Source organism: Pogoniulus pusillus, chromosome 6 (assembly GCF_015220805.1).
Source record: "Pogoniulus pusillus isolate bPogPus1 chromosome 6, bPogPus1.pri, whole genome shotgun sequence".
Taxonomy (NCBI): Eukaryota; Metazoa; Chordata; class Aves; order Piciformes; family Lybiidae; genus Pogoniulus; species Pogoniulus pusillus.
Window position 1 is genome coordinate 15,225,838 of NC_087269.1, and position 27,995 is coordinate 15,253,832.

Here is a 27,995-nt window from a genome sequence, read left to right on the forward strand (position 1 = left end):
GCCGCGGAGCGTGGGCGCTGCCCTCTGGGAGCTGTAGTCCGACACCGGCAGGGGGCGCCTCCGGACACGCTCAGCGCGGGAGTTGCGCAGGCGCAGTGCGGCGGCGCCGGGAGCTGGGCGCTGCTCGTGGGGCCGAGAGGGCGGCGGGCACCGGGCATGGAGGCAGCGGGCGGCGGGGCGCGGGTGGCAGGTCGGCAGCTCTGGATGGGACTGATGCTGTGGGCTGGCATGGGCGGCCTGGGAGGGGCCGTGGGCCTTCAGGGGACTGGGAGGGTGCTATGGGCCTGAACAGGCTGAAAAAGCATACAGGAGGTGCTCTGAGCCTGGAGGGGTTTGGGGGGCTAGGAGGCAGCGGAGGTGTGTGCTGTGAGGGTACTCGAGTTGGGAGGCAGCGGCGGGTGAAGGAGGACGCTGTGGGCTTGGAGGATCTGGTGGTGCTGTGAGGCTAGGGATGCCGAGTATTTCGGCGCTGGATGCAGCGGGGCTGAGTGGTGTTTGCTGTTGCTGTGGGTAGCCTTTACATGGTGGGGGCTGGGTGCCAGAGAGCGTCTTGGCACCACGAGGCAAGGTGCTGCTGAACTGGGGGAGCTCGGCATCGTGGAACTGGGTGCCGCTGGAGGATGCCTCAGGGCCGGGGGGCTGGGTGGCTGGACCCAGCAGGGACCTGGTTGTGCCTAGATTAGGGCAGTGCCTGACTGGGCCAAGAAGGTTGCATGTTTCTGCTGGAGCGTCTTCCCTTCGAGTGTGCGAGTTCCTAGGGACAGAGCCGGGTGCTGCCTTGGAGCAGCCTGGCTGTCTCCCTTGAGACTGGCTATTGTAGGCAAGGAAACCTCTCTGAGAGGCAGGGAAATGCTGTTTGGAAGAAAGGGCTGCCCCCAAGAACTGCTGTCTGCAGCGTTTTATCTCTTACCACCCCGGCAGCACAGGGATGGGTGCCATCCAGAGGCTGCACAGCAAGAAGTTGTTGCACCACTTGGCACCTGAGAGCTCTTAACAGATCTAAGGGGTAACGTGGGGAAGGGCACTGAGGAAGGTGCCCGGAGGTTTGCATGTCCCACTTCTCACTTATCAGGCTACAGGAGACTTGTCACATACCTGTGACAAGGAGTGGGCTGGTGGATCTGGTGTTCTGATGTCCGTCTGCTCCACAGCCTTCAGGTTAGCCCCCCATGCGTGTCAGGCAGGGCGAAGGGGAGCCCCTGGCTCCTTTAGACAACCCATCTGGATGCTGCAGCTCCTGTCCTTACCCTTCCTGCTGCTGCCTGGTGGCAGTGCAGGGGGCACCGTAGATCAGGGAGCTGATCTCCGCTAGAGGGCGGGGATGTGGCACCACTACCTGGAATTGTGCCAAGGCAAGCACTTGGCCCAAGCTCAGAATGTCCCTTGGCAGGACCCTGGGGCAGCCTCACTGCTTAATATTGATGGATGCTGCCTACGTAGAGACCTGGGGGCGCCAGCCCTGTGGATCGTTTACCCAGATGCTGGGCCAGCTCAGGTTCCTCCTTGCTCCTGTACAGCCACTTGGGTGGGACAAGTGGCTGAGCAGACAGGGCAGTGCTGTGCAGCTTGGCCTCAGCCTGGGCCGCTCTTTTCCTGGTGCATGACATTGTCCAAGGTGGATCCAGGCAAGGAGAAGGAAGAAGTGTGTGGACTCTTAGAGTGGGGCTGTGATGCAGGGAAAGGCACAATAGCTTTTACAGCTTGGGCCAGAGGTTGAGGGAAGGGAAGTAGCATCCCAGCCCTGCTTTTTGAAGGTGAGACCAGTTTAGGAGAGAAGGATAATCCTGACCTGGATCCTTTACATCTTGTGTGGGTTCCCTCATTCTCCAGTCTGTTGGGAAGGGCTGGAATTGACCCTAGAACTGACCCAATATACTGGGTGCTCATGCCTTCTCTGGTTTCCTCCAAGTCAGACTCTCCATGTCACTCCCCCAGTCCCCACCCTACTGGGAAAGATGAGATGTGGTCAGAGAGCATCTGAGCTCAGAGGCCTGTGCACTCCTACTCCAAGCAGAGAGCCATCCCAGTGACACTGGCACTACAGTCTCCAGGAGTCTGGGCTCAGCTCCCTCTGCTCTGCATCCTGAGGCAGGGCAAAGAAGAGGTCCCTGTCCTGCTGTGCAGTCGGTGCAGGGATCTGAGTGACCAGCATCAGCATGCCTAGGGGGGGAGACCCCTCCCGAGGGACGCGCAGGCAGCCAGGTGGCCTGCCCACGCTGAGCTCTTCTTCCCCCAGGCGTGGCGTGGCAGGGATGAGGAGCCGGCAGCGGATGTTTGCAGCAGCGATGCGCCTGCTCCTCAAGTGCCTGCGGCTGGGCCGGCGGCGGCGGTTTAAGCTGGTACGGCAGGCAGAGCAGCTGTGGCACTACGGGCACCTCTGCCTCCGTTCCTTGCTCTACAACTCCTTCACCAACGGCGACGTGGTGCTCGACTCTCTCTTTGAGCCTGTCTACTGGCTAGTGGACCATGTCACCCGGTGGTTTGGTGTGGTGAGTACCCTTGGTGTGGTATCCTCACTGTGCAGGGACTACCTCTCTGGGGACTCCTTAGGCAGCTGACTCTCAGATCTGTTTGTGCCCTGGGTAAGAAGGGAGTGGGGACCTCAGTGTGTGGTTCAGATTGGTTTCCCGTGGCCACACCCTGCCTGTGCATCTTCCCAGGTGGAAAGGAGCAGCTGCTGCCACTAGTGACACAGGCTCCTTTCCAATAGGTATTTGTGGCACTGGTCATTGGGCTGACGAGCTCCATTGTAGCCATCGTGTACATCTGCCTGCTGCCCCTCATCCTGCAGACCTACACACCTGCCTGGATCTGCTGGCACCTTGCTTATGGGCACTGGAACCTCATCATGATTGTCTTCCACTACTACATGGCCATCACCACCTCACCTGGGCACCCACCACAGGTGAGGCACTGACCAGCAATACAGCCTTTCCTAGCTGGGCCCTGGAGATCACTGGGAATAGCTAAACCAGCCTGGTGGTACTGTTGTAAGAGGCCTCCAGATTAGGGCAGCTAGGGGAGGCACTGTAAGCTAGGGAGGCTGGGGGTCACAGCAGAGTTGAGAAGTGTGGGGAGGAGGGTACAAGTGTAGGGCTTGGGTGCATGAATTTCTTCTGATCTGTGCACAGGCTAAGGATGACCTCACTGGTGTCTCCATCTGCAGGAAATGCATTGCCCCCAAGCCAGCTCGCACCCACCACTGCAGCATCTGCAACAGGTAGGGCTTGCTTTCTCTGGCCACTTCAGTACTTGAGGCAGACTTTGGGACCCCTCTTCTTACCCCCTGCCACATTATGAGACTGGGTCCCCTTCTCTGCTGGTTTCTTGCCTTGTCTCACACAGCCCACAGAGAGGGTGGGGTTGCCTATCCCCTCCCAAACATGATGCTTGCACTGGCATTGACACTGGTGCTGCTCTCCTCCCTTACAGGTGTGTGCTGAAGATGGACCATCACTGTCGTATCCTTCCTCAGTTCTAACCCACAGCAGTCTCCTGGGAGGAGCTGGCCCTTCATCCCCCTGCCCTGCTCCTCTTCTGGGTCAGTTGTCATGAGGAAGTGCTCTGGGGGATAGGACCAGAAGCAGCACCCTGCACCCTGGACTCTGGGGTGGGTTTGGACCTGTAGTCTGTCACAGTTACACACCTTTAACCCCAGAGGCAGCCTGGCTAAACAACTGTGTGGGACACTACAACCACCGCTACTTCTTCTCCTTCTGCCTCTTCATGACTATGGGCTGCATCTACTGCAGCATCAGTGGCTGGGAGATGTTCCGGGATGCCTATGCAGCCATTGAGGTGAGCTTTCGCCTTGCTTCCCTGGCTGAGCTTGCAGAACAGGGTTGGGCTGGTCTTGGCTTTACAGTGACTTTGCATCCTCCCTCTTCCTCTTGTGAGGTTCCCAGCTACTTCGGTCCTGCGGGAGGGTGAGGGGGAAGGGTCCCCTCCTGAGACAGGTAACTGGTGCCATTTTCCATCCCAATAGAGAATGAAACTGCTTGAGAAGGAGAGACTGCAGGTGGCTGCCAACCAGGTAGGGCATCTCTGCCCCACAGCTGCTCCAGACAGTGTGGAGCAGACCTGTCCTACAGCCAGAGTCCTGCTTGGGGCCTTGCTCTCAAGGAGCATCCTGCAGCCAGAACTAGAGCTGAGGCTGTCTGGGCAGTTCTGCTATGACCACTGCCTCCAACAGCTTGGGATCTGCTTCCCCATGTACTGTTTGCAGGGGCCTTGGCTGGCAGCAGCTGCTTAGCATGTGCTGCTCAGGCCCTACTCTTCTGAGGAAGCTGTGGCAGTGCAAATGTCTACCACCTTACCTTGAGCACCAGTTGTGGTGGTGTCCTGACTGGTCCCATGGCTGCTACCTGCTCCCTGACCTTGAGCCCACCGTTTCACATGCCTGTGCCAACTCTTGGGTGCCTGTCTGTCTGGTGGCTGTCTCCCCATCACCCCTGGCTGTTGCACTGGTTCCAGCTGCAGTCTTTTCAGGCTGTCTGAGCTCTCCATCAGTACTATGTGCAGTGGTCCCTATGTCTGGCTTTAAGCTATAAAGCAGCTTGGGTAATGTCCCCTCTCTGCTCCTTTTTTCAGACATACTACCAGACCCCACCCCCCACCTTCCCCTTCCGCCAGCGAGCTTTCCACAAAAGTGTGGTCTACCTCTGGGTCCTGTGCAGGTAAGGGGTGGGGGAGGCAGGGACTGGGGGAAGCAGTGTGCAGCCCCCCCGTGACATTGTTCACCGTCTATTGCCCTGGTGCTGGACTAGCTTATTCTAGCAGATAGCTGTGCTTTGCCAACTCTTAGACCACACAGCTGAGATTTCAGCTGTTTGTCACAGGGGACTGGATGAGCCAACCCCCCTGCACAGCTGTGGGTGCAGGGAAGGAAGACCTATGTGCAACTTGCTGTCCCTTGCCTGTCCCCAGCTCAGTTGCATTGGCCTTGGGTGCCCTCACACTGTGGCATGCTGCCCTCATCACTCGTGGGGAAACCAGTATTGAGCGACATATCAACAAGAAGGAGAGGCAGAGACTGCAGAAGAAAGGCAAGGTGAGCACAGCCTGCAGAGCAGAAGGGCTGGCTGGGGCAGAGCCAGACATGATGCAAGTCTCCCTGGCCTGCAGGTCTTCAGGAACCCCTACAGTTACGGCAGCTGGGATAACTGGAAGGTGTTCCTGGGTGTGGATGTGCCAAGGTAAAGCCCTAGGAAGGTTGTGGGGCTCAGTAGTTCATGGAGGTGCTGGGATACTGGGACGCCGCTTGGGCAACTGGAGCAGAGCAGGACAGTGAGCATCCTGCACTGTGCACTGTCCTGGGGCTTTAGAAAATACAGAGCACCTGAGGCTCAGCTGCCTTGTGTGTCCTCAGCTCAGTGGCAAGTTCTGGCCCACCCAGCACCCCTTTGCCAAGACAGGCATGGCTGAGGATCTTGGCCATTTTGCCAGCTCTGGGACATGGGCTCACGGCCCTAGTTTAGCTCTGCAGAGCTGAGAAGCACCAAAATTCCATTTTTCTGCTGCAGCTTTGCTCCTCTCCTCCCCACAGGCACTGGCTCACACGTGTCCTTCTGCCCTCTTCACACTTGCCCCATGGGACAGGCCTGACCTGGGACCTCCCTCCCTGCGTGACTGAGCGGCATGCACCACTCCTGGCCATCTGAGCCCCAGGTGCTGCAGACGTCCCTCCCTGCAGGCAGGGTAGGGCACAGGGGCCCTACTCTGCCACCCCTGCTCCCTTTGGCTCAAGGGCACAGTGGAAGGCAGGTGCTGGCATGCATCACTAACTGGAGTCAGAGCCATGAGAAACTCTGGGGACAGTGTTGGTACCTGGCCTGGACCCATGCTCTCTTGGCTCCTTGGCGGCTGCAGGCAGCCCTGGAGAAAGGTGGCAGTGCTACTGCTCCCTGCTCTAGATGAAGGTGCTGCGTTTGCTGGCACAGGTACAGGCTAGCATATGGCCCCCTCGGGCTCTCTGACAGGGTAGGGCACAGAGGATGGCATCCCTGCCCTGCACTCCTCAGGGAGCCTTTTTAAGACCATCCAATAAAAACCTTGTATTTTTTTTTTTAAGTAAGATTTGCTCTTTTCCTTGATGAGGGGCACAGACTTGGTATGGGGAGGAGAGGAAAGCTCAAGATACCTCACTGCAAAGGGTAAGGGTCTGTAACCAGCAGCAACTTCAGCTCTCAATCTATGGCTGGATGCTGAGGTCCCAGCCTGAGCTGCAGAGACCTCCCCACAGTCCTACCAAAACAAATATTTATTCCTCTGGCACGTGGGTTGCCACACGCCATACGTGCGTGCTCAGGCCTGCCCTCTGCTCACAGGTGGTGAGTCTGTCACTGTCTCTGGCTGCAGGCGAGGCAGGGTAAGCCACAAGCAGCACAGCTGCTTCCCCAGTGGGTGCCAGGAAGAAGGTGAGGGGTGCCAGCAAGGTGCCATGGTGAGAGGTGCTGTCTGCTAGCCTCTGTGCTCCAGCCCTGGCACCTGGGGCAGTACTGGGCTCTGGAGAGTCCGTGGCATCGGTCGGATGGGTTGTGAAGAATCTCGTCATGTTGTCAGTCAGCACAGAGAGGGGACACAAGGTGCTCACCTCCCTGGGCTCCCCAGCAGGAACCTGTGGGGACAGAGATGGTGCCGTCAGCCACAACCCCAACATGCCACCACCCCAGCAGCTCCTGACACATGCACTCACCATTCCCCCCGTGCTGCCACTGCCTCCTTCCGTACCAGCCTTTTCTTGTCATCCAAAGGTTTTGCCAGTGCCCGGATAACTCTGGCCTTGTATGGCAGCAGCTGTAGGACAGAAAGAGCTCTTAGTGAGAAAGGTGGGTGTTGGATGCCCCCCAGGAGGACATATGGGACTCCTTTACCACTATGCATGCAGGAGGCTACTGTAGAAGTACTTACCACAGTTGCAGGTAGGCTGGTAAGTGCATGGGCACAGCGCAGGGCAGCAATGCGGACAGCCTGGAACAGACAAGGTTGAGGGCTGGAGGAGGAGTGGAGTAGAGGAACTTGGATGGGGAAGGAAGAAGCATACACACCATGGTGGGGCTGGAGGTGAGGCTGAGGAACTTTGTGACCAGTGTGTCAACGTGCAGACTCATGATCTGGGGAGCTTCAAGCAGCAGTGGCTGGAGACAGCTCAGTGTGGAGAGCTGCACCACACAGTCTGAGCAGGACAAGGCCTCAAGCAGCAGAGAAAGCAGCTGTGGATGAGGAGAACACAAGATAAAAGTAACTCCCTACTACACACTTTGCACAGCCACAAACCCCCTGCTTCTGCCACCAAGGCTGGCTCTCACCGTCGGCAGCTCTGTCACCAGCACAGGCTTGGGGAGGTGGTTGAGCACGTGGGACAGACCCTTCAGGTAATTTGCCTTCACATCTGCAGAGTGCAGAGATTGTTAAGCGCCGCTAGGAGAAGGAGGGGATGCCAGCTCAAGTTCCCTGGCAAAGGGGTCATGGGGTGATGAAACCATGCTGGGGGTGGTGGCTCACCAGGACCAGCCCCGTGGAAGCCCTGCACCAGCTTGGGGACGTTGTTGGTGAAGAAGCGCTGCCGGAACATGATGCGCACGTCGGCATGGCAGCCCTTGTGCAGCACGTCCGGGGAGTCGGCCATGAGCAGGGAGAAGCCGTCGGCCGCCACAGGACCCAGCTCCACGTCGCTCAGCAGGCCTAGCAGCTGTGAGGGACAGAGCCCTGAGATAGGGTGCCTGGCTGCTGGGGGCTCCCAGCCAGCCATGATGGGAGCAGACAGGCTCCTCAGACATTGCCTGCCCGCTCCTGCCACCTACCTTGTCCGTCAAGTGGGAACTCAGGGGGTGGTAGCGCAACACCAGAGCTTTGGTAACCTGTGCAGGCAGAGCAGAATCAGCACCCAGGCTGGCCCCTGCCCTGGCTTTTCCCACATCCCACTGCCAGGGCAGACCTTACCCAGAGCAGCAGTGTGAGTGCTTGCATTCGTCGGGGCCCCTCCACAAGGCTGGGCTCCATTCTGTTCACTGCAAGCTGCAGAATCTCATCCAGCTGCTGTCCTGGGGACACAGAAAGAACAGGCTGAGCCATTCCTCCCCTGCCAGCAGCAGGCAGGGACCCTCAGTGTCCTCCCCAGCCCCCTTACCTGCTGGGTGCTTGTTCACCAGCCCTGCAAAGCACTTGGCAGCTGTGGTGGCTGTGAAGGGGCAGTTGCAGGAGCAGCTCAGTGCCAACAGCTCCCGAAGCAGCCGGTCCTGCTGAGGAATTGCCACCTGGAAGAGATGTGGAGCGTGTTAAAGTCTGGGATTGCAGCTGCTCTTTTCAACCCATGCAGTTCACTGTGGAGCAAGACAGGATGGTGCTTGAACAGGGCCCCTCTCCACTCCCTTCACCACCAGCTTACCTTGCAGGGCAAAGAACAGACAAAGGCCATAAGGAGGGCAACCAGGCGTCTCTGTGTGTCAAAGCACTCACCATCCTGTGGGTGAAGAACACATCATCACAGTCCTTGCTGTCAGTCTATGCCAAATTCCTCTTTCTCTGCCCCTGTTACAGCATCCCCAGCCCCAAGCACCCAATGCACCTCAAAGGGCTGGAAGGAGCAGGGAAAACTGTTCTGGGGCAGGAAGGAGACCTCTCCATCCAGAAAGAGGGGCACCACATGAGACACACTCTGGGCAGCCAGCCTAGGAGAGACATTGCAATGTGCTGCTCTGGAGGGTCACCAGATAGTTCCTGGGCACTTGCCAGGAGGCAAAGGGTCCTATCAAGAGACAGCAGTAGTGAGGGAGTGCAGCTTGGCCCCTCCTCCTGATGAAGGGCCCAGCATCACTTACTCAGGGCTCAGGTGAGTGGTGGCAGCGCTGATAACAGGAACCATGGCAGTCAGCACCTCTTCTTCTATCAGTGCTTTGCCCAGCAGTGGGTGGGCGCTCTCTGGATGCAAGTGGGAAGAAAGGGACGCGCTGGCGCCCGCTGCTCAGAGGGAGGCGGCTGGCGCAGCCCCCCCGATCGACACGAGCTCTGGGTCAAGGAAGGCGAGTCCTGCAGTGCCCAAGGCCGCCGGAGGGCGGCAGAGCAGCGCTGGCTGCAAGGCAGGACGCCGAAGAGCTGCAGGCCCTCCCCTCATTTGCTCTAGCCCCGCGCCTACCTTGCATGGCAGCTTGCACAGCCATGGCCAGCAGGCATGGTACCACTGTCTGGTGGAAGTACCAGCAGCCGTCGTCGTCCTTCTGGCACTGTAGGGCCACGCGGTGCAGGCTCTGGCACACGGAGACCATGCCTTGGATGGTCCCAGACTCGCTCCCTGCAGGGTAAAGTCACCATGGAACAGCAGCAGCACTCACCCCATGAACTCTACTGGGATCCCAAGGCAATGCAGCCTCCTGTCCCACTCCCGTTCCACCAGTAGGATCCACAGCCCGGCCCTGAGCACCACTGCCACCCCTACTCTCTCCAAGGCATCACCAGTAAGGAAAGCATCTCCTGCCCAGCCTTGTTCTGAGCTGCCTGCTGCAGCATTACCTTTCTGCAACTTCCGGAGATGCTGAAGCAGGACAGGGACAGTCTCCTTCACGATGCTGGTGTGGGTAGACACAGCTGCCAGGGCCTGCAGGCAGCGCTGCCGCAGGGAGCAATGGTCATGGGAGCTCTCCTCCTCCCGCTCTGAAGAGGAAACTCGCTTGAGAGGTGCTGAGGTGAACCCAGCCCCCCTTGACCAAGGGCATTCAGGGCCTAGACCCTGCCAGGATAGATGGGATGAAGCAGCACAGCAGTACCAGGCCCAAGGCACTCTGCCTACTCTGAGTTGGGCAACTCCTCTCCACAATGCTGATCTTGGCTGCAAAGGCTGGTTTCCATCACCAGGCACAGCCAGCACCACAGCAGTGCCAGGAACCCCCAAAGAGAGCTGCCAACCTATGCCACATGGCACAGCCAAAAATGCCTGGTAGAAGCCAAATGGGGATGGGATAGGCTTCAACCCAAAACCTCTCCCAAGGCTGCCAGACCTACCTGACCGCAGCTCCTCTTCAAGCCTGGGTACCATGTGGCCAGAGAAAACCTTTGGGTAGATAGGGGCCAGAGATGCAGCTGCCTCCATCGCTGCTTCACTGCCAGGAGAGAGAGGGCACATGAACACTGCAAACCCAGGGTTGCTTGTACACCAGCTGCACAGACCTGGGCCAGAAGGTACCTCCAGAAACCCATTTCTCAGCAGTCTGCCTATTTTCTCTACTGGCAAGCAGACAGACCCCCATACTTTGACAGGCCCAGAACTTCTAACTTCCAGCCTATAAATCATCTGATGTATACCTTTGCTCTTATACCCACATGGTCTTTTAGTCAAGACAGTTCTTGTGGCTTCCCCCAGACTCTGGCTCCTCTCTGCAGCAAAACCAGGCTTTGTTCCTCTCCCCAGAGCACAGGTGACTGCAGCAGCACCAGCCCACCCCTCACCTGCTCTGGGAATCTTCATGCAGAGTGAGACGGATGAGGTGATCCGCAACCAGCTCCAGGTCAGAGTGAGACAGGAAGCCTGGAACAAGAGCCAAAAAGAATCCTACTTTCAGCCAAAGGCAAAGATGTCCATGTTCTGGCCAGCAACTTTCCCCCTTGTCCACACTGGCAGCAATACAGCAGCATGCCAAACACCAGAGATAAAATGTGCCCAGCTTGAATAGGCAAGGGAGAGACATGGTGTCCCTGAAGCTTATGGCCCAAGTGAAAAATGCTGCCACTGCTCCTGTGCACCTACAGACAGCAGGCGAGGATGTCCCAGAAGCCACGAGGCAATGCATCTCCAAAACCAGGGTGAGACCCCCGCCTCTGCCTCCTTAAGGGAGACAAGACACCAACCTTGCAGGGAGCCCAGGACAGTCAGTGCCCTGATCCCAATCAGCTGCAGCTGCACACTGGGATCCGTCAGTGCCGAGAACACCACAGAGCAAATTGAGGCTCGAAGTGACAGCAGAGTGCTCTCATCTGGAGAGGGAAGCATGAAGTCACTGCCTATGCTCACCTGTTACCACACAGCCACCATCACAGCACCTGATAGATCCCTTCTGGGGCCCTGCCCGTTGCCATCCAGCCATACAGAGTCCCTGGCACATGGCAGGGGATTGCACGTGCAGCTGCCCAGGTTGGTAAGCTTTCTTTGTCAGCATACAGAAAGGTGACACCAAAGCCAGCAGTCCCCTGGTACATAAGTGCTTCCAGGGGGACAAGCAAGCCTCACCTTCTTCTACCAGTCCCCACTTCTGCTGCAACTCCAGGAAGCCCAGAAGCATTTCCAAGATTGTTCTTCTCTGGCTGCTCTACAGGGACACAAAGGCAGAACCTAGGTGATTGTCACTGCTGGCACACAGCTATACCTCTGCAAGGCCAGAGGGTGCCCATGGGGTGCCCATCTACAATATGGAAGGACACCCACTCTGACACTGTGCTCTCACCAAGTTCTGCAGAGTCACTGGGTGCACTAAGCCCTGCTTGCCTTTGACCACAGAGCCCAGGCTGCATCCCTCACCTGCGGGTGCTTGGTGTACTGCTCCAGCAGCAGGGGCAGGACGACGCGGGTGATGCGGTAGTAGGCACGGAGAGAGGCACCCGCTGCTGCCTGCAGGAGTTTGGCACTGGGCCACACCAGCTTCATATCTGGCTCGCACAGATGGTGCCTGCAATCTGAGATAGGCTGGGTGTCAGCTGCACCAGCAGAGCTCCTCTGCTTTGTGTGTAGGGACACAGCTGATATCTGGGCTGGGATGCACTGCTGGGGCGCAGCTCTGAGCTGCTGCACAGCATCCGTAATGTGGCTGCTTCCCGCAGCTCCAACTGCACAGCCTTGGTTGCCTCAACCCCAGCAGAGAAGAAAGCTACTCAATCCAATAGGTATTTCCAACTGTGCCCCCTTTCTCCTCCCTTCCTGTAGCAAATTTCCTTGTAGAAGACAACAAAGCTAGAAAGAGAAGAAAGAGGCTTCAAACAGAACAAGAGGGTAGATCTCTAGCTAGGGGTTTGCTTGCAGGCTCAGGGCAGTATAGGCTTCTGCAATAGCTACCTTGCAGGATGTTGCTGAGGAAGGAGTCGAGCAGATCCTCGGTGTCAGAGCTGAGCACAGAGCGGGAGAGGCAGGCTGAGAGAGCATGCAGCGCAGCCAGGCACTCTGCCTCCACCTTCTCACTCGCCGTCTGGAACACCTGCAGGAGAAGCTGTAGGATCAGCTAAGCTCTGTGCTGGACCCAGACTCAGGCTTCATGCTCCAGATGCATGCTGAAGGGCTCAGGCTCCTGCCTCACTTCCCATGTGCTTCAAACACGCAGTGTGGCACATCCAAGCCCTAGCGACACACTAAGAGGACTGTCCTGCTCCCTCAGTCTTCAGCTGGGGCTGTCCAAGTTGGGGGCTGCTGGGAGATATGGGGCCCACCTGGTCTGGCTGCGAACTCCTGCTCAACAGGGGCCCAACCACGGTGGAGCATTTGTTAGGGCCTTGCAGTACTCACCTCCCTGCGCAGAGATGACCAGAGGCTGGGGAGGAATTCCTGCAGCTCCTTCTGCCCATAGATGGCACAGCAGGCAGTCTGCAAGAGGGAGCCAGGGAAAAGCATCAGAGAGAAGCCAGTACCAGGAGAACACCAAGCAGGGACACTGATCATCCTGTCAGGCTTGTGCTGAATTGCACAAACCACTCAAGAGAGAGAAAAAGAGGGAAGACTGATGTAGGCCAAACTAGGAGCCTAGAAGTTATTGTTCTGCAAGGGATTCTCTAAGCTGGCAGGCAGAAGGACTCATAGGTGGCTAGGCTGCAGCTGCCTTCATGCCAGGTGTGGACTGAAGGGAATAGGGGATCCTTCCTTACCAGAGTCTGCAGGGAGTCAAGCTTGGCACTTTGTAGGTCTGAGTCCATCTTCTCAATAAGCAGAGGAAGCAGGAACTATAGAGAGAAGCACATAGACTCAGACTACCTTTTGCAACACCTTATTCATGGCCCTGCAGGGCTGCAAGCTCAGCTGCTGCCAGGAGAGCAGAGGTGGAGGGATGTCTGCAACAGGCAGTCCCTTCCCAGAGTGTCACCCTCTCCATGCCTAGCCCCAGGAGAGCACAGGTTTGCTCCAGGCTCCTGATCCCAGTTAGTCCTCTTCCCACATAGCCATTGCAGGAGCTGCAGCACTATGAAATGCAATCTATGCTCAGAGTGGGGTGCTCAAGAGCCCCCTAGAAGCTTCTTACCTCAGCAAATTGGGGTGTGGAGGCCAGTACAGCCCGAAGACTCAAGATCAAGTCTTCTCTCTGGATGCCATGAGGATCGTTAGGAGGCTGGAAAGGAAGCAGAGAGAGCAGGTCGTTGGTCAGGAAATCTCCCAAATCAGTCATCAGTCAAAGCTGCATCACCTCATCTCCAGCAGGACTGCAGCAACACCAGTCACTGAAACCAACCTGACACCAGTCTATCAGCTTGCATATCACAGCTTGCAGCTAAACACTGCCCAGCCAAGACTCCTGCCCACCCTTCCCCTGGAGGGGATAAGACCCTCCAAGAAAACACCAGATGAGACAGGCTGTGGAACAGAGCAGGCTCACTCACTGGAGTAAAATCAATGGGGAAATAGCAGGATGTCACTTCAAACAGCTCCTCCACAAAGGGACCTGCAAGGAAAGGAAAGAGAACATGAGCAGAGATGCTGGGTAAAAGAGGCTCAGCAGCTATGTCTAACACCTACAACAGGATGGCTCTGCAGCTCCTAAGCACATTATAGATGCTCCCAGCCCTGGTCAGACCCGAGGGCCATTCCTCCAATAGCTCAAAGAAAAGCAACATGTCCCTTGGTTAGCTCTGCTCAGCAGGCACAAACTCACCCAGGGCGTAGTTCTTGGCAATGAGATCACGCACAATCTGGAAGGCCACGAGCAGGTTGCGAGGATCCTTCTCTCCATCCATCATCTGGATGAAGCCAAAGGTGAAGTCAGCACCCAGGCCCTTCAGCTCTGCAGAAATACAGACTGTCAGCAAATGAAGGACACCAGACCTCACCAATACAGCATGAAATCACCCCAGTTTCCCTAGCCTTGCAGCCTCTCCAGGCAGAGCAACAAAGCCTTCAGGAAAGGCAAAAAGTGAGTCACTCTCCCAGCCTGGACAATCCTGAAGTGCTTTTGCTATCTGCCTCCTCACCTTCCTCCCTGGAGCTCATGAAGTTAATGATGATGCTGTAGACTGTGTGGCGGTCCAGCTGAAGCAGGGACTGGAGGGAGGAGCAGAGCAGTCTAAACAAGCTTTCACACATGGCAGCATTGCTACCCACCACCCAAGGGCAGCGCATACCCTCGAGAAGTGGGCAGGACCCCCAACAGCTTAGCTGCTACTTTCTGGCACACCGATCCGTTACCACATGGAAAGTGTGCACTTGCCTAACCAACGGCACCTGAACAAGACTATGTCCATCACCACATGAATGCCCCATCACAGTTACACCAGGCCCAGACGGCTTGGTCAGCAAAAATGATCTTAATTTTGGGTGCTAAGGGCACTTAAACACAGCCTGGAGAAGAGAGCAAAGGAAATAACTACCCCAGGCATGAGAGAAGAGACGACAAGGGCCAAACAGGATCCTCTCACTTTGCAGTGAGACGTGCAAGTTCCCAAGCTCTCCAGGAGCACTGCACTGTGCTGAAGGATGCACTACACTGCATGCTGCTGAACATGCTCAGTCCTCAGGGCATGCATGCCACCCCCAGCCACCCAGGAAGCAGGAGGATGAGAAATCACATTGCTCACCTGCACATGTACCTCCTGGAAGATGGCTTTGAGCACAGACACTGCTAGCCCTGGGGACAGCACCTCACACATGCTCTGCAGACAGGAAAAGCAACAATAAAAAGTCCTTATAACAGAGCCCCTGCTTTTGCAGAGTGGACACCTGCAGAGTCCTCTCCTAAGCCAAGGAGAGCTCACCGCCCCCATATGACAGGATAGGACAAGGTGCCTGCCATCTGTGCTGCTCCCTTGAGGGGATAGGGAATCCTTGTCCCACTGCCAGTATGTGGCACGAACCCAAGCAGGTATCCTCTCCCCCACCTCTCTGCAAAGGGCACAGCAGGAACAGAGAGGACAGGACAGTGTTGATGGACATCAGCTGCCAACCCAGTGCTCCAGCCTCTACCCAAGGGTTACATCTCCCAGGAACCATTCTGGAGCATGCCCTGGTGCTGCAGGGCATAAGCTCACCAGCGCTCGGAGTCCCTGGAGCACTGAGGGGATCACGAGGTGATGATCCTGCAGCCGGTTCTCGTAGAACAGGACCAGATGCAGCACTGTCAGAAACAGACACCAGTGTGCATTAGTACTAAGAAACACAGGTGCCAGGGGGCAAGTTATGAGCAAGCACATCTCATGCTGGTGAACAGAACAAACTGCCACTGTTGGGTGCACTCACCTGTCTCCAACACCTTCAGCGCCACCCATCAGCAACCCACGTCTGAGGCAGCAAGGCAGCACATGCCTCTGGCCACTGCAAAGGTGCTAGAGCTACCCAAGAAGCATTTGCCCTGGCCTGCCCGGACACGTGGGTGCAGACACCAGCAGGGAAGCAGCAGATGCCTGCTCAGCAGAGGCTGGAGGATGTTGTGGGGTGGGGCACAGGGCTGAAGCAGGAGCTCCAGCTTCCCTTCCATCAGCTCCACAACACGTTCCCAGTCCCTGAGTCACTGCCACGGGCGCCTGGGGAGTGGCAGCAGGAAGCAGACTGGAAGAGCCAGTTAGCAGCATCCTGTGCCCACAGATGCTGCCGAAACAATCCCCAGGAGGCAGCCTGACGAAGCACTTCACAAATGAACTGCGTGAGGAGGGATGTGATGAGAGACAGGGCCAGCTGGGGGTGTCACAGCAGCCACCCACGTCCTTGATTTTGTCCACCCTCCTCCAGAGCTCCTGGTGATTTGGCTCTAACTCAACTCATTAGCTGCCCTGACTGCCAGGTATCCCCACCAAACCTCCCCACCTCCACCTCTGGAGCACACCAGTCCTCATCACAGTTTGATTCCAGCTACACCAGTAGCTAGTATGTGTGTATTCTCTCTGCACAGCTGCCTGGCTGAGCAGTCCCTGCCTGGCACTAGTTTGAGCCTTACAGCCAGCCAGATGTGAAGGGATCAGAACCTTTTACTTGCACCCTTCCCTTTCTCTACCTTACTTCCTATCTGGACCCCCGTGCCTTGCCTTGCTGCTGCCACAGGTTCACCTACCCATCTGCAAGGCCCCCAGTTCAAGTCAAACTTTGGCTGAACTTACTGGCCTCCCCCACTGCCAATCAACTGCTATGAAAATTTTAACCTCCATAGCCAAACCTCCTTGCATCCATGAATGGGGCAACTTCCTCTCCCTATCCTAATCCTCCACTCTATTATCACCTTTATGCTGATCTTCCCTCCTCTCCAGGTCCCACAGTTTTTTTGGACAGGCTGCAGGACTGTGGCATTACTTGCTTTGTGAATGATGGTTTCCTGCACTGAATCACCCACAAAGGATTCTGACATTCAGATGTGTCCCTAAGGTGCACGTGGCACTGAGCACACCTATATGTGCAACACCCACATGCTGCCGGGGCACCAGTTGCAGCCCAGGGCTTTTGTGTGTTCAGGGAGGCACCCAAATAGTGCAGGAATGGTGGCAAAAAGGCTGCAGTGTGAGGCCCTATGCCCTCTTTAGGCTGACTGTTCAGAGACATGCACAAAGTTGTCATGGTGCTAAATCAATTCCTTTGCCAGCTGCAGGGCAGGACAGGCACTCAACCAGCCAGCCTTTGCCTCCAGCCTGCTAGGACCCACTCAAGGGCCAAATAAAGCAGCCCTTACCTTCCTTCTCCTGGAGCAGGGAGTAACACTGGAGCAGGACTTGTGACAGCAGCTGGATGCCTCGCCCTCGCATCCGAGGGTCTGTGTTCTCCAAGCAAGACCTAGACCAAGCAGAGAGAATGCCCAAGAGGCCTGATGTAAGCAGGGAAACCCAAGCAGTAAACATATCCTGAGCAGACACATTATGAAAACAAAGAGGTGCTACTTTCCAGGCAGAGGACTTGTCAGCAAGATGGGTGCAGACTCCTTCAGACTATGCTGCACATGAGCACCCAGCCTCAGAGCCATGCAGCCATAAATTCAATTTCTCAAGCTGGACCAAAGAAATTGCTCTTCTACTATGCTCTGCACCTAGAATTCAAGCTCCCAAGATCACAGGGGCCTAAAAAGGGCAAAGTCTCTTAGAACAAAGCAAATCCAGCCCTCATCTTGGAAGAAACAACCCTCTCGAGTCCCAGGCCATGACCATTCAGAGACAGAATCAAAAGCTGCATTCAATCCAATTCATGATGTGGTAATGTACAGCTGCATGAGGATGGCCTCCTTCTAAAGATGGTACCAAATGAGAAGTATCCTGCAACTTGCTGCCTCATAAAACACCTCTCCTTGATCCTGAGTGAGCATCAAGAGCCACTCCAGTCTTGTTCTTTCCCAAACAGCTCCCAAATCCTGAGAGGGTAAAGCACCACCCAGGTTGTGGTACTGTGACTGGACAACTTCCTTGCAGGTCTTCATATGCAGTGTGTCTGCCACTGCACTCTTCCTTCTCTGTGTCTCTCTTGGCAGAATTCTCCTCTGTAAGGCTCTTACACAATGTACAGCACAAAGAAACTTTTCTTACCCTAGGGCTTCCACAAGCTGCAGTACAGTCCAGTTTCCATCTTTCATCCCTAGAGAAAGGAGGTAACAAGAGTGAACCAAAGAGACTCTCAGACCAACAGTCAGGCATGGTGCTGGAGCTAGATGCCAGTGGAGGGCCCCTGCACCACAGCAGAACAGGCTGTCTGGGTGCCAGCACCTTGCTAAACACCAAAGGAGCCATGTGCTTTTAGCTGGTGGAGCTGCCTTCAGCTCTGCTTGCAAACATATTTGGGACAAAGAGCTGCCTTGACTGGATGAGAACTGACAGCAGACAGCAAGGGGTGAACTTGCCTGTACTTCTCCTCACAGCCTGGCTGCATTCATCACCATACTGCTCCCAAGAGAAGCAACCTCACTATGCCTCAGTTTGCTAAGATCCTAGAAACAAAAATGTGAGCAAGCCAGGAGGAGACAGAGGGCATTCTAGATGCTTCCCAGGGGAGAACTGGCCAAACAAACAGTCCAGACAGTAGTGATCACCCAGCTTCCCACCTTGGCTCCACTACCTCCACATTATGCTGAACAAGCCTTGTGCAAACTCCATCCAAGATGGAAGGGAGAAAGGCAGCCTTGTGGTCAAAGGAAGATGAAGTGCTGGGATTCCTGGAGTCTGTTTCCAGTTCTGACTCAGACATCCTGCCAGGTTGCTTCACTCACCTCCTGCCTCAATGTTCTTGCACCTCAACTGGGGAGTCACTCCTTCAGAAGCTTTGGCAAGGACCTGCCACATCCTACAAGTGCCCTGGCAGAAGAGAAGATTCTCCACCCTTACCACCCACTGCCAATGTGACACTTTCCCAGTAAGAAAGTTCTGTACGTGCCCTATGGTCCAACATGGCGCGAGAGGCAATGCACTGTCTTTACCTTCAGACCTTTAAGCTGTAGCTCAGGTGACCAGGGACACTGCTGGCAAACAAGCAGCAGCCCTCACTCTACCTGCACAAAACAGCTTTCCATAACATAATAAAGCACCTTCCTTGCTGCCTAGGAACACTTCTGGGCACTCCAGAGGACCTTGTTTATCCTTCTGTCCTACACAACTCTATCTTGCCTAAACAACTGACCGGGCACTCATCCCCTCAGAAGCCCAGCAGTGTAATTTGGGGCTTTCCCAGGCCTTGTCTTGATATCTCCTGCTCTTGCAAGCATTCAATGGTTCCTCTTAAGCAATCAATTCCAGTATTAATGCAAACTGTTCATCAGAGAGCAGTTTGTGGTGGTGGAAGAAGAGATGGCAGCCTTTGCTTCATAGACAGTACTTCCAATCCTGTTTGGCACAGCAGAGAGGGAGCCTGGACAGAGGGAGGCCAGCAGGTCACAGAGTAGACAGGCACAAACTAACAAGGGGGTGCCTTGAGTGACAGCTGTACAGCATCAGAAAATGTCTTGCAGGAGAAGAGTGCAACAGTGAGCAGGTGCTGTGCACTGTCACAAACCTGAGTGGGCTGCCACTAGAGCTCAGACGGCTCCTTCATGCTCAGCATACCAACCCCCCACCCTGCAAACCCACAAAAAGCCCTCATGCCTCAAATTCATGATGGGGAAGGCCTAAGACAAATCATGCCTCTGTGGCCAAGCACTCTGCCTCTCTGCATTTTCCAAGACCAAATGCAGCATCTATACAAAGCTGCTGTTTTCTTAATCAAGTGGAAAGAGATGAATGTAATGATCAAACCACAGCCAGCCATTGGCTCGAGGTGAGGAGAAAGTTCTTCACTGAGAGAGTCATTGGGTACTGGAATGGGCTGCCCAGGGAGGTGGTGGAGTTGCCATCCCTGGGGCTGTTCAAGGCAGGATTGGATGTGGCACTTGGTGCCATGGTCTAGCCTTGAGCTCTGTGGTAAAGGGTTGGACTTGATGATCTGTGAGGTCTCTTCCAACCCTGATGATACTGTGATTGATGTTCCGTGTGGTTAACAGCTCCTTCGCCCAGCCACAGCGAGAGGACTTGCTCTGTAATCAGGGACCCAGGGGCGTGACCTGCTTTTGTCTCATGTGGCATGACCACATCAGCCCCACAGCACGACCTGCAAGTGCTGCCTCCTGCTCACAGGCAGAGCCACACGGGCCACAGCTTCAGTGCAAGTATAGCTATAATTGGACCTGCCTCTTCAGCACAGCAGGTACAGCAGTGAGCCCATCAAACTTCTGCCTCCACATCTGTCAGCAGCAAGTTCCCAAGGTTAATTATGCACCTTGAATCTCAGCACTTTCTTCACCAGTAGGGCCTGGTGTTCCTATAGTCCAAGAGGCTAAACAGAAGCAAGCCATTTATCCTCTGCTAGACTTTTACTGGGAATCAAGCTGCTCCCTTTCCTGACACATCTGTCCCTCTTTCACACAGTGTTCTTTTAGACATTCATCAGTGCAACTGAGTGCACCCTCAGCAAGTTCAATGATGACACCAAGCTGTGTGGTACGGCTGACACACTGCAGGGAAAGGATCCAACTAGAGACCTTGATAGGCTGGGAAGGTGGGCCCATGCCAACCTCATGAGGTTAAACAAAGTTAAGTGCAGGGTCCTGCATCTGCATCAGGGCAATCTCAGGCACCAATATAGGCTGGACAGTGACTGACTTGAGAGCAGCCCTGAAGGAAAGGACTTGGGGGTGCTGGTACACCAGCAGCCCATGGAGACAACTGTATCCTGGATAGCATCAGAAGTGTGGCCAGGTCAAGAGAGGCGATTCTTCTCCGACACCGCTCTTGTGAGACCCCCACCTGCAGTACTGTGTCCAGTTCTAGAACCCCTATTACAAGAATGATACAGACAGGCTGGAAATGTGTCCAGGGAAGGGCCATGAGGATGATCAGAGGGCTGCAGCACCTCTCCTATAAAGATAGGCTGACTGAGTTGGGGTTGTTCAGTCTGGAGGGTAGAAGACTCTGAGGAGACCTTATCGCAGCCTCCCAATTTTTGAAGGGTGCCTACAGGAAAGATGGTGAGGGACTTTTTAGTGTGTCAGATAGTGACAGGACTAGGGGGAATGGATCCAAGCTAGAGGACAGAAGATTGAGATTAAATGTTAGAAAGAAGTTCTTCACCATAAGGGTGGTGAGACACTGGAACAAGTTGCCCAGGGAGGTGGTGGAAGCCCCATTCCTGGAGGTTTTCAAGGACAGATTGGGTGTGATTCTGGGCAACTGATCTAGTGGAAGGTGTCCCTCCATGGCAGGGGGTTTGGCACTAGATTATCCTTGAGGTCTCCCTTCCAATTCTGACAATTCTATGATTCCTGTGAGCTTTCAGTTACTGTCTCACACCCTCAAAACGTGAGCACAGCATTCATGGAGAGCATGTAATGGACTTCTGCAATGTCAGTATTCTTCTCTCCCCATCTTTCAATAAAAATTAGTCCAGCCTCCTTCTGACACTCACTGACCTGTACAGTCCAAGGTGCCTGTGACTGCACCAAGGCCTTTCTCTCACTTGCCAAGTTCCACTCAATTTAGCACTCAGCAACACGTGGGAGAAACTCATCAAGTTTCTTCCAACAACTGCACAACGGCCACCAAGGTTATAAAAAAGCCTCCCCTTTCGCTCAAGGATACGTGATGCAATTTAACACCTTCTGAGGTGTGATTCCACACGAGGCCAGAAGGGACAAAGGATGCTTGCCGGCCCCCTCGCTTGTCAAGGTAGGTTTGTTACAATACGGCTGATGAGAGCTGGAGGTGGGGAGGGTGGCTTTTCTTTTTGTATGTCTTCAAAGAGACAAAGCTTTCTCTGGGCACTTCTGTAACATGAGCACGGGTGACAGCAGCAGCTGTAAGGTTATCTTTCCCGTCTATCCCTAATATGCCAAGGGCTTTGTGCAACTCTTTTATAACATCTTGCATGTCACACAATGTAGTGAATTCCTCCAAATTTCCTTGGCATTTTCTTCACTCTCTGTTACATGGACCTTACCATTTTGCCAGCTCATCTCACTACCAAGATACCATGGATCAGTTCACAATCCACGAGTCTTGGGAAAGGTCTGTAAGTAATGCAAGCTAGATAGTCCTTCTCTGGTCTCTTAACTTCTTTCCAACACACTGAAGTCACTATCCAGAAACACAAACACCTCACCTTATCCCTATATGCTCCTGAAGCTGCAAATTCCCTGATGTAACAAAGTAATCAAATCACTACTTCAGGAAGAAAAGATGAATTATCCAAGGAAACAAAATGCCTTAGGTGCTATCAGGAAAGAAGAAACTACATTGAGGGCAGTTAGAGCATGGGCCCCAGAAACGGGGGGCCCAGTGAAGCCAGCACATCATTTATCTCCTAGAGCATATCGGCAAGGGCAGGAGCTCTTTCCCCACTGGCAGCTTCTCCACTACCTACCCACGGTTACTCTCCAGCCAGCCACGTCCAGCAGCACCCACAGCAGCTCTCTCAAATACCCAGTGCGAGGGCTTGCAGCACGATGCTCCCACAGCTCACGCATACAGCCATACCCTCCTCAGTTCCAGAGCAGCCCCTGGCACCATCAGCAGACTTAACAGCCTCAATCTCACCTCATCTCTAAACCCCACAACTCTGCCTTCACTCCTACTTCCCACAACTTCACCACCTACCTCGGCCTCACCTCTAGAGCCTCTCACCCTAGCTCACGCCTGCCTCACGGCTCCTAGTCCTAACCCCCTTTTCAGTGGTCAGCTCACACCTGCAGGCCCTGCCCATTCCCCCCTGCCCTGCTCTACACCACAGCCTCATGCCTCAGCTCCACAGCCCACGGCCACGCTGTCTCACGCCCTCACATCTTGCCGCGCCCTGCCCCGTTCTTTGTTCCACACCCTGCCCTACAGCCCTGGCTGCCTCCAGCCCCACAGCCTGTCCCACAGACCCACAGCCAGCCCCGCAGCCCCACGCTCACCCTCAGAGCCTGCCTCAAAACCCGACAGCCCCTCCATCGTGCCCACACTCGCCTCGGGCCGGCCCCGCCACTATGCCCACGCCCGGCCCCACCGCGCAGCCGCCTGGTACCTGCCGCCACCTCTGCGGCGCGGCCATCCTGCTGCCCAGACACGAAGTCCTGCACGGCGGCGGCAAGCGCCGCAACCCGCGCCCCGGCCGCCGCCATGACACCCCGCCCCGGGCAGCGGCCGCCGGCCCGCCCACGGCGCATGCGCCGCGCCCCCGCGGGGAGAGGGGCGGCCACGGCGGGGCAGATCCAGCGCGGTACGGCGCGGGGGAAGGGACAAACATGCTGCGGGAGAGGGGGGTGCACACGTGGGTGGAGCCGGTGACAGGGCCGACACCGGTGCGGGCGGTCACATGCACACCTGGGGGGGCGGGGCGCGGCGCGGGGTGTCTCCGGCGGCGGGCTGGCCCCGGCACTCAGAGCCGGGCTGCACGGCGCCGGGCCCCGTGGTCGGGCGCAGCGCGGAGCTGGTCCGGCCCCATGCCGAGCACCGCCGCCGTTGAGCCCTGCCATGGGCGGCTGCGTGGGGCGGCAGCGCCGGGAGCGGCCCGCCGCCGGGAACCCCCGCAAGCGAGCAGGTGAGCAGGGCCCAGCCCGCCGAGGCTGTCCCGCCTGGGCATGGATGGGGTCGCGAGCACCAGAGGTCTTATGTACTTCTGAGGGTGGCATGCGCGGGTGGAACCGTGGCATCGGAGGGGCGCCGTCCGTGGGCGGAGAGGGGACGATCTCCTGCACACGCCCGGGAGCCGTTCTGCTTATAGGGATTCTCAAGCACCGTGGAAGTGTGGTCAGGTGTGTCGTCCCGAGAGCGAGTAGGCATCACAGCTCCTGCCTCGGCACCCTCGGGGGTTTGCAAGGTCAGAGTGCACGGTGCGTCCTGCCTAGCCCCGCCGGTTCCCAGCTCCTAGGGAGGGGGTGCCCTGGGGCTCTTCAGGGTGGCGAATGTCCCCGGCTGGGACTCGGAAGTGTGCCCCTGCGCGCCGCCTCTTGTTCACTGCTGGGTCCCTGCCACGGGTCAGTGATACCTGTACACTGAGCTGCTTTCGGCAGGCAGTCGCGTCCCCGTTCTCCAGGGGGTTCGGGAGCTGCCTGGGGTCCAGACGCGGGATGGAGGGGGGATGCTGGTACATCCCTGCACCTCGTCGGAGTTAAAAGCAGACGAAAACCCTGGCCGGTTACTGCCAGTATAGTACCCTGGTGGGTCGCTGGAGATGGGCAGGCAGAGGGGACGTGGGCCGGCGGAGTGAATCACGCCTGCCTTCCCCTCGCTCCCCCACCCGATGCAATCGCAGCCGGTAATTACTCTGTTTATGGTAAAGCGGTGGTAGGCGGCGGGAGAGGAGGAGCAGGAAGCCTGTGCGGGGGGACGGATCCCAGCGTCTGGATCTCTTTTCTGTCCTGTGCAAGGCAGCAGCTGGCTGTGTGAAGCCTGTGTCTCCATCACCTCTACTTGCTCCCTGCCAGGCTTTCCTGGGATGGCTCGCAGTCCCATTCTGGTGCCCCAGTGCCCCTGGCTGCTGCTTTCTTGCAGCATATACCTTCCTGGGAGCGTGGGACTGCCCTTTCTGCTGGGGTGCCTTTGCCTGTGTAGTGCCACCAGCCCATGGGAATCGTGTAGCATGTGGTGGGGGATGAAGTGAGGGTACAGTTGCCCTCAATACAAGGACCCTACCCTAGGTTGGCAGGCCCCAGCACGCAAGAACCTTCCGTCAGCGGGGAGGGGTTCTCTGTCCTGCCAAGCAGCCTGGCTGGCTCCTGCCCTGTCTAGGTCTTACCGCGAACCCCAGCAGAGGGGTCCTGATGGGGCTCCCAGCAGTAGGTGACACTGTTGCTCCCAAAGTGGCCAGCAGGATCAGGGAACGCTGGTGGCATGGATCAACTCAACCCTGCCTGGCCCAAGAGGGGACCAGCCAGCACTTCTGGAAGCAATGTTGTGTGCCATCTGGCTGGCATCTTCTCTGGGACTGAGCTGGGGCTGCCTGGGGCTACAGCTGGGTAAGGAGCAAGCCCTGGGCAGAGGATCCTCCAAGGCACAGCTTTCTGCCTGGAGGTCACCACCGCAGGACACTGTAGGGGGACGGTGCTGCAGGCACAGGGCAGGATAGAGGTGGGCTGCCAGCCAGATCCTGTTGGCTCAGGTCTGGGTGCAGTGAGTGGCCGGACCTGTCCGGCAGCGCTGCCGTGGAGAGTTGCACAAGGAGCCAGGAATAGAGTGGCAAGAGGTGATTAGAAGAGGCTGTGGGGCCTGACTGGGTGGCAGCAATAAATAGATACGGCTTAGCCTCTACCTACCTGGGCAAGGGTGCTGGACATGCCTGCCTGTACGGGTGACCGCAGCCTGTCCCTGCTCCCTGGCTGTGGCTGGGCCCCATGGCTCTGAACCTGCTGCCTCTCCCTGGCCAGCCTCTTTGCTTTGCTGCAAGCAGAGCCAAGGGGATGACAGCTGAGAGCTCTGGTGTGCATCACAGTTGCAGTCGCAAAGATGCTTGCTCTGGCCTGGTGGCCACAGCATTGTGGAGACATGGAGGCTGGCCGTGGTTGCTAATGCTCCACTGCCATCCCAGGGCAGGTGCTGCCTGTGACCTTGCTCTGTCCTGTGGTGCTGCAAATCCCTCCCTGCCCAGCACCGTGACTGCTGAATCGACAGTGCTGGCTGCAGCCAGCTGCCCTCACTCCTCCAGGGTTGCGAGTGCAGGCAGGATGCTGCCATCAGCGATGCTTAGTGTTCTGCCCCGGGACAGCTGAGCTCCTGTGCTCCATGGGAATTCCTGAGGTGGGTGCCACACATTGTGTCCAGCTCTGGGCTGGGTGCTTGCTGGGAAAGCGGATGCTGTGCTGGCTCTGCTGGTCTTGGATGATGGGGTGGGACAATGCATTGCCTTGTGTCATTCACACACTTGCCCAGGAAAAGCTGCCTGAGGAACATGGCTCAGCCTGCAGCGGGCACTGGTGGCTGTCCCCAACAGCAGGGATGTGTGGCATCTCCTTGCACAGCAGGTCACTGTGCAGGCACAGGCATCCTTCCTGCCTGGTTGGGGCTTCACATCCCCCATGTCCTGTCCCTGCAGGAAAGGTGTTGGCTGGCTGCCACAGGGAGAGTGGCGGCACTCATTGTCCCCAGCTCAGCTGGGAGTGACAACAGCTCCTTCCTGCCTCACGATTCCAGCCTAACTGTGGGGCTGATGAGACAGGACTGTTCTCACAAGGCTGCAGCCTGGGACAGAGAGGACGAGGTGATGTGCAACTGGCATGGAAGTGGCTCAGACCCCTGGGCAGTGCTGGCTGCTGGGGGTCTCTGGGGACATGGTTGAGAGCTGTTTAATGGAGAGCCAGCTCAGTCTGGCCCATTGCTGGGGCTTCTGTGGGCTGGCAGCCCCCCCATGCTAGCAGTGCCCCTCACCACCCTGTTGCTCTGGGAATGCTGTCTTGCCTGCTGCTGGTCTCTGTCACCCTGGGGTGGGCAGAGAGAACAGGGAAATCATGCCTTCTCTTCCGTCCTCTGCCAAGACTGCAGTTCAGCCTCCATAATCCCTTTCCCTCTCCAACTCACCAGCTTATTTCCTGGCTAATTCCCCAAGCTATAAATATTGCTCTGCCTCAGAGGGACCTGAGGTCCTGCAGCCACCCCATGGGGCAGGGTCTTATCCCCCTAGCATGGGGACAAGAGCCCTTATCCCTTCCTGGGTGCAAGTGTTGTCATTTGGGGTAGCTGCTATGAGGCCAGTGGGACCTTGGACAGGGTTAATTTTAGCTATGTTGCCCCCAAAAGCACTGGAGACTGTGCTGGGCAGGATGGCCCCTCAGACACTGCAGTGCACACTGCAAGGGGTCCCCAGGAACCTGGGGAGATGGAGAGCTCAGGGCCCAAGGGCTCTGTTCCTTGGCTGAACGTCCTACTCACTGCAGGTCGCAATGAGCCCCTGAAGAAGGAGCGTCCCAAGTGGAAGAGCGACTATCCTATGACAGACGGGCAGCTGCGCAGCAAGCGGGATGAGTTTTGGGACACAGCACCTGCCTTTGAGGGCCGCAAGGAGATCTGGGATGCTCTGAAGGCAGCTGCCTATGCCGTGGAGGCCAACGATCACAGCCTGGCCCAGGCCATCCTTGATGGAGCCAGCATCACCCTGCCTCATGGTGAGAGGTGGCATTGGGAGTGTGGGTGGGGTGGATGCTGAGTGTCCCTTATCTGGGCACATGGAGGGGTCCAAACTGGAGAGATGTTCCCAGCTGCCAGACTCGCAGCTGAGCCCTGCCGAGGGGGGCAAAACTGGTCCATGCAACTGCCTGGGGTGGACCTGTCCCCATGCTCCATGGGGATGTCCACTGACAGTATTGCATCCCCACTGACAGTATCTCATCCTGCTACCTGCAGGGTCCCTCACAGAGTGCTACGATGAGCTGGGCAACCGGTACCAACTGCCTGTCTACTGCTTGGCCCCTCCTGTCAACTTGATCCTGGAGCGAAGTGAGGAGATGACAGCAGAGCCAGTGGAGCCCCTGCCAAACACCCGACGGGAGTTTGCTCTCAAGGTGCGACTCTCCACCGGCAAGGACCTGCGGCTCAATGCCAGCATGAGCGACACCATTGGGCAGCTGAAGAAGCAGCTGCAGGCACAGGAGGGCATCGACCTGGCCTGGCAGCGCTGGTTCTTCTCAGGCAAGCTGCTCACTGACCGTACACGGCTGCAAGAGACCAAGATCCAGAAGGATTTTGTTGTGCAAGTGATTGTCAACCAGCCCCTGACGTCCAGGAACTGAGACACCCCTGCACTAGCTGCTGGGAGAGGGCAGCAGGCCAGGGGGCAGTGGCACCTCTGGGGATGCCCTGTGCTGCATCTCAGCCTTGACAAAGCTAGGACAGCCCTTACTTTCCTGCAAAGCAGACCCCTCCATCCAAGTGACCCCCAGGAATGTCTGCATGGGGCTGTGCTGCTGGAGTGGCCCCTTTGGGCTGGCACACAGGCACGAACTGCATTTCCTTCTGGAGGTTCAAGACCAAATGTCTCTGGGGTGGTTATCACAGCCAGGGCCCCGCTGGTGGGTTGTGCTGGCAGGGAGAGGCTGTGACCTGCTGGGCTTCAGCTTCCCTGGCCAGGAGGCCCCAGGGTGCTGGGCTGGGTGGTGATGTCTCCCCTCTGTACATAGTCTGTATTTATCAATAAAGCCTTTTCGTCATGCCTCTGTTCTCTGCAGCAGGTTAAGGGGACTGTCACTCACTGCCTGTCTGACATCAGCTCCCATGCTGGGATGGGCACAGGGTAGCAGGGAAGAGCATGGGTGCCCCAGCTCTGTTCCCTAGTGCCACCCTTCCAGCCCTAGATCTTTGCCTACCTGGACCCTTCTCCAGCACAGCTGGCATTACTGTCGTGGTTGTTTGCAAGTACAGGGCCA

At 56.7% G+C, this 27,995-nt stretch overlaps 3 protein-coding genes across 9 annotated transcripts; 2 read left to right on the forward strand and 1 right to left on the reverse strand.

Annotated features, from left to right (window-relative positions):
• Nucleotides 1-303: 303 nt before the first annotated feature.
• ZDHHC16 (zinc finger DHHC-type palmitoyltransferase 16) lies at nt 304-6,069 on the forward strand. Of its 3 annotated transcripts, XM_064144583.1 has the most exons (10): nt 1,705-2,489; nt 2,711-2,905; nt 3,132-3,220; nt 3,433-3,461; nt 3,665-3,798; nt 3,986-4,033; nt 4,591-4,676; nt 4,927-5,050; nt 5,125-5,195; nt 5,546-6,069. In XM_064144583.1, the coding sequence occupies exons 1-10, from the start codon at nt 2,157-2,159 to the stop codon at nt 5,658-5,660; spliced, it is 1,224 nt and encodes a 407-aa protein (XP_064000653.1). In that variant the 5' UTR covers nt 1,705-2,156; the 3' UTR covers nt 5,661-6,069. The 3 variants fall into 3 exon arrangements, with proteins under 3 accessions (XP_064000655.1, XP_064000653.1, XP_064000654.1); XM_064144585.1 differs by lacking the exon at nt 5,125-5,195 and having other exon boundaries at nt 304-2,489; XM_064144584.1 differs by lacking the exon at nt 3,986-4,033 and having other exon boundaries at nt 1,707-2,489.
• A 421-nt stretch (nt 6,070-6,490) lies between these two features.
• On the reverse strand, nt 6,491-22,807 carry MMS19 (MMS19 homolog, cytosolic iron-sulfur assembly component). 4 transcript variants are annotated; one of them, XM_064144579.1, is made up of 31 exons: nt 22,667-22,806; nt 17,671-17,719; nt 16,830-16,930; nt 15,205-15,290; nt 14,755-14,829; nt 14,152-14,221; nt 13,836-13,964; nt 13,564-13,625; nt 13,209-13,295; nt 12,838-12,912; nt 12,482-12,559; nt 12,038-12,176; nt 11,507-11,661; nt 11,219-11,297; nt 10,840-10,965; nt 10,441-10,519; nt 9,997-10,094; nt 9,508-9,648; nt 9,134-9,289; nt 8,820-8,919; nt 8,567-8,669; nt 8,387-8,461; nt 8,129-8,255; nt 7,942-8,042; nt 7,803-7,859; nt 7,504-7,690; nt 7,308-7,390; nt 7,047-7,211; nt 6,910-6,969; nt 6,695-6,795; nt 6,491-6,616 (listed from the first exon to the last, which is right to left on the reverse strand). In XM_064144579.1, exons 1-31 carry the CDS (start codon nt 22,761-22,763, stop codon nt 6,589-6,591), a joined length of 3,069 nt encoding a protein of 1,022 aa, XP_064000649.1. In that variant the 5' UTR covers nt 22,764-22,806; the 3' UTR covers nt 6,491-6,588. The 4 variants fall into 4 exon arrangements, with proteins under 4 accessions (XP_064000649.1, XP_064000652.1, XP_064000651.1 ...); XM_064144582.1 differs by having other exon boundaries at nt 9,508-9,675; XM_064144580.1 differs by having other exon boundaries at nt 6,527-6,616; nt 6,910-6,991; nt 22,667-22,807.
• A 187-nt stretch (nt 22,808-22,994) lies between these two features.
• On the forward strand, nt 22,995-27,780 carry UBTD1 (ubiquitin domain containing 1). Of its 2 annotated transcripts, none has more exons than XM_064144587.1 (3): nt 22,995-23,182; nt 26,511-26,738; nt 26,977-27,780. In XM_064144587.1, the coding sequence occupies exons 1-3, from the start codon at nt 23,116-23,118 to the stop codon at nt 27,360-27,362; spliced, it is 681 nt and encodes a 226-aa protein (XP_064000657.1). In that variant the 5' UTR covers nt 22,995-23,115; the 3' UTR covers nt 27,363-27,780. The 2 variants fall into 2 exon arrangements, with proteins under 2 accessions (XP_064000657.1, XP_064000658.1); XM_064144588.1 differs by lacking the exon at nt 22,995-23,182 and adding an exon at nt 25,280-25,377.
• Nucleotides 27,781-27,995: the final 215 nt, after the last annotated feature.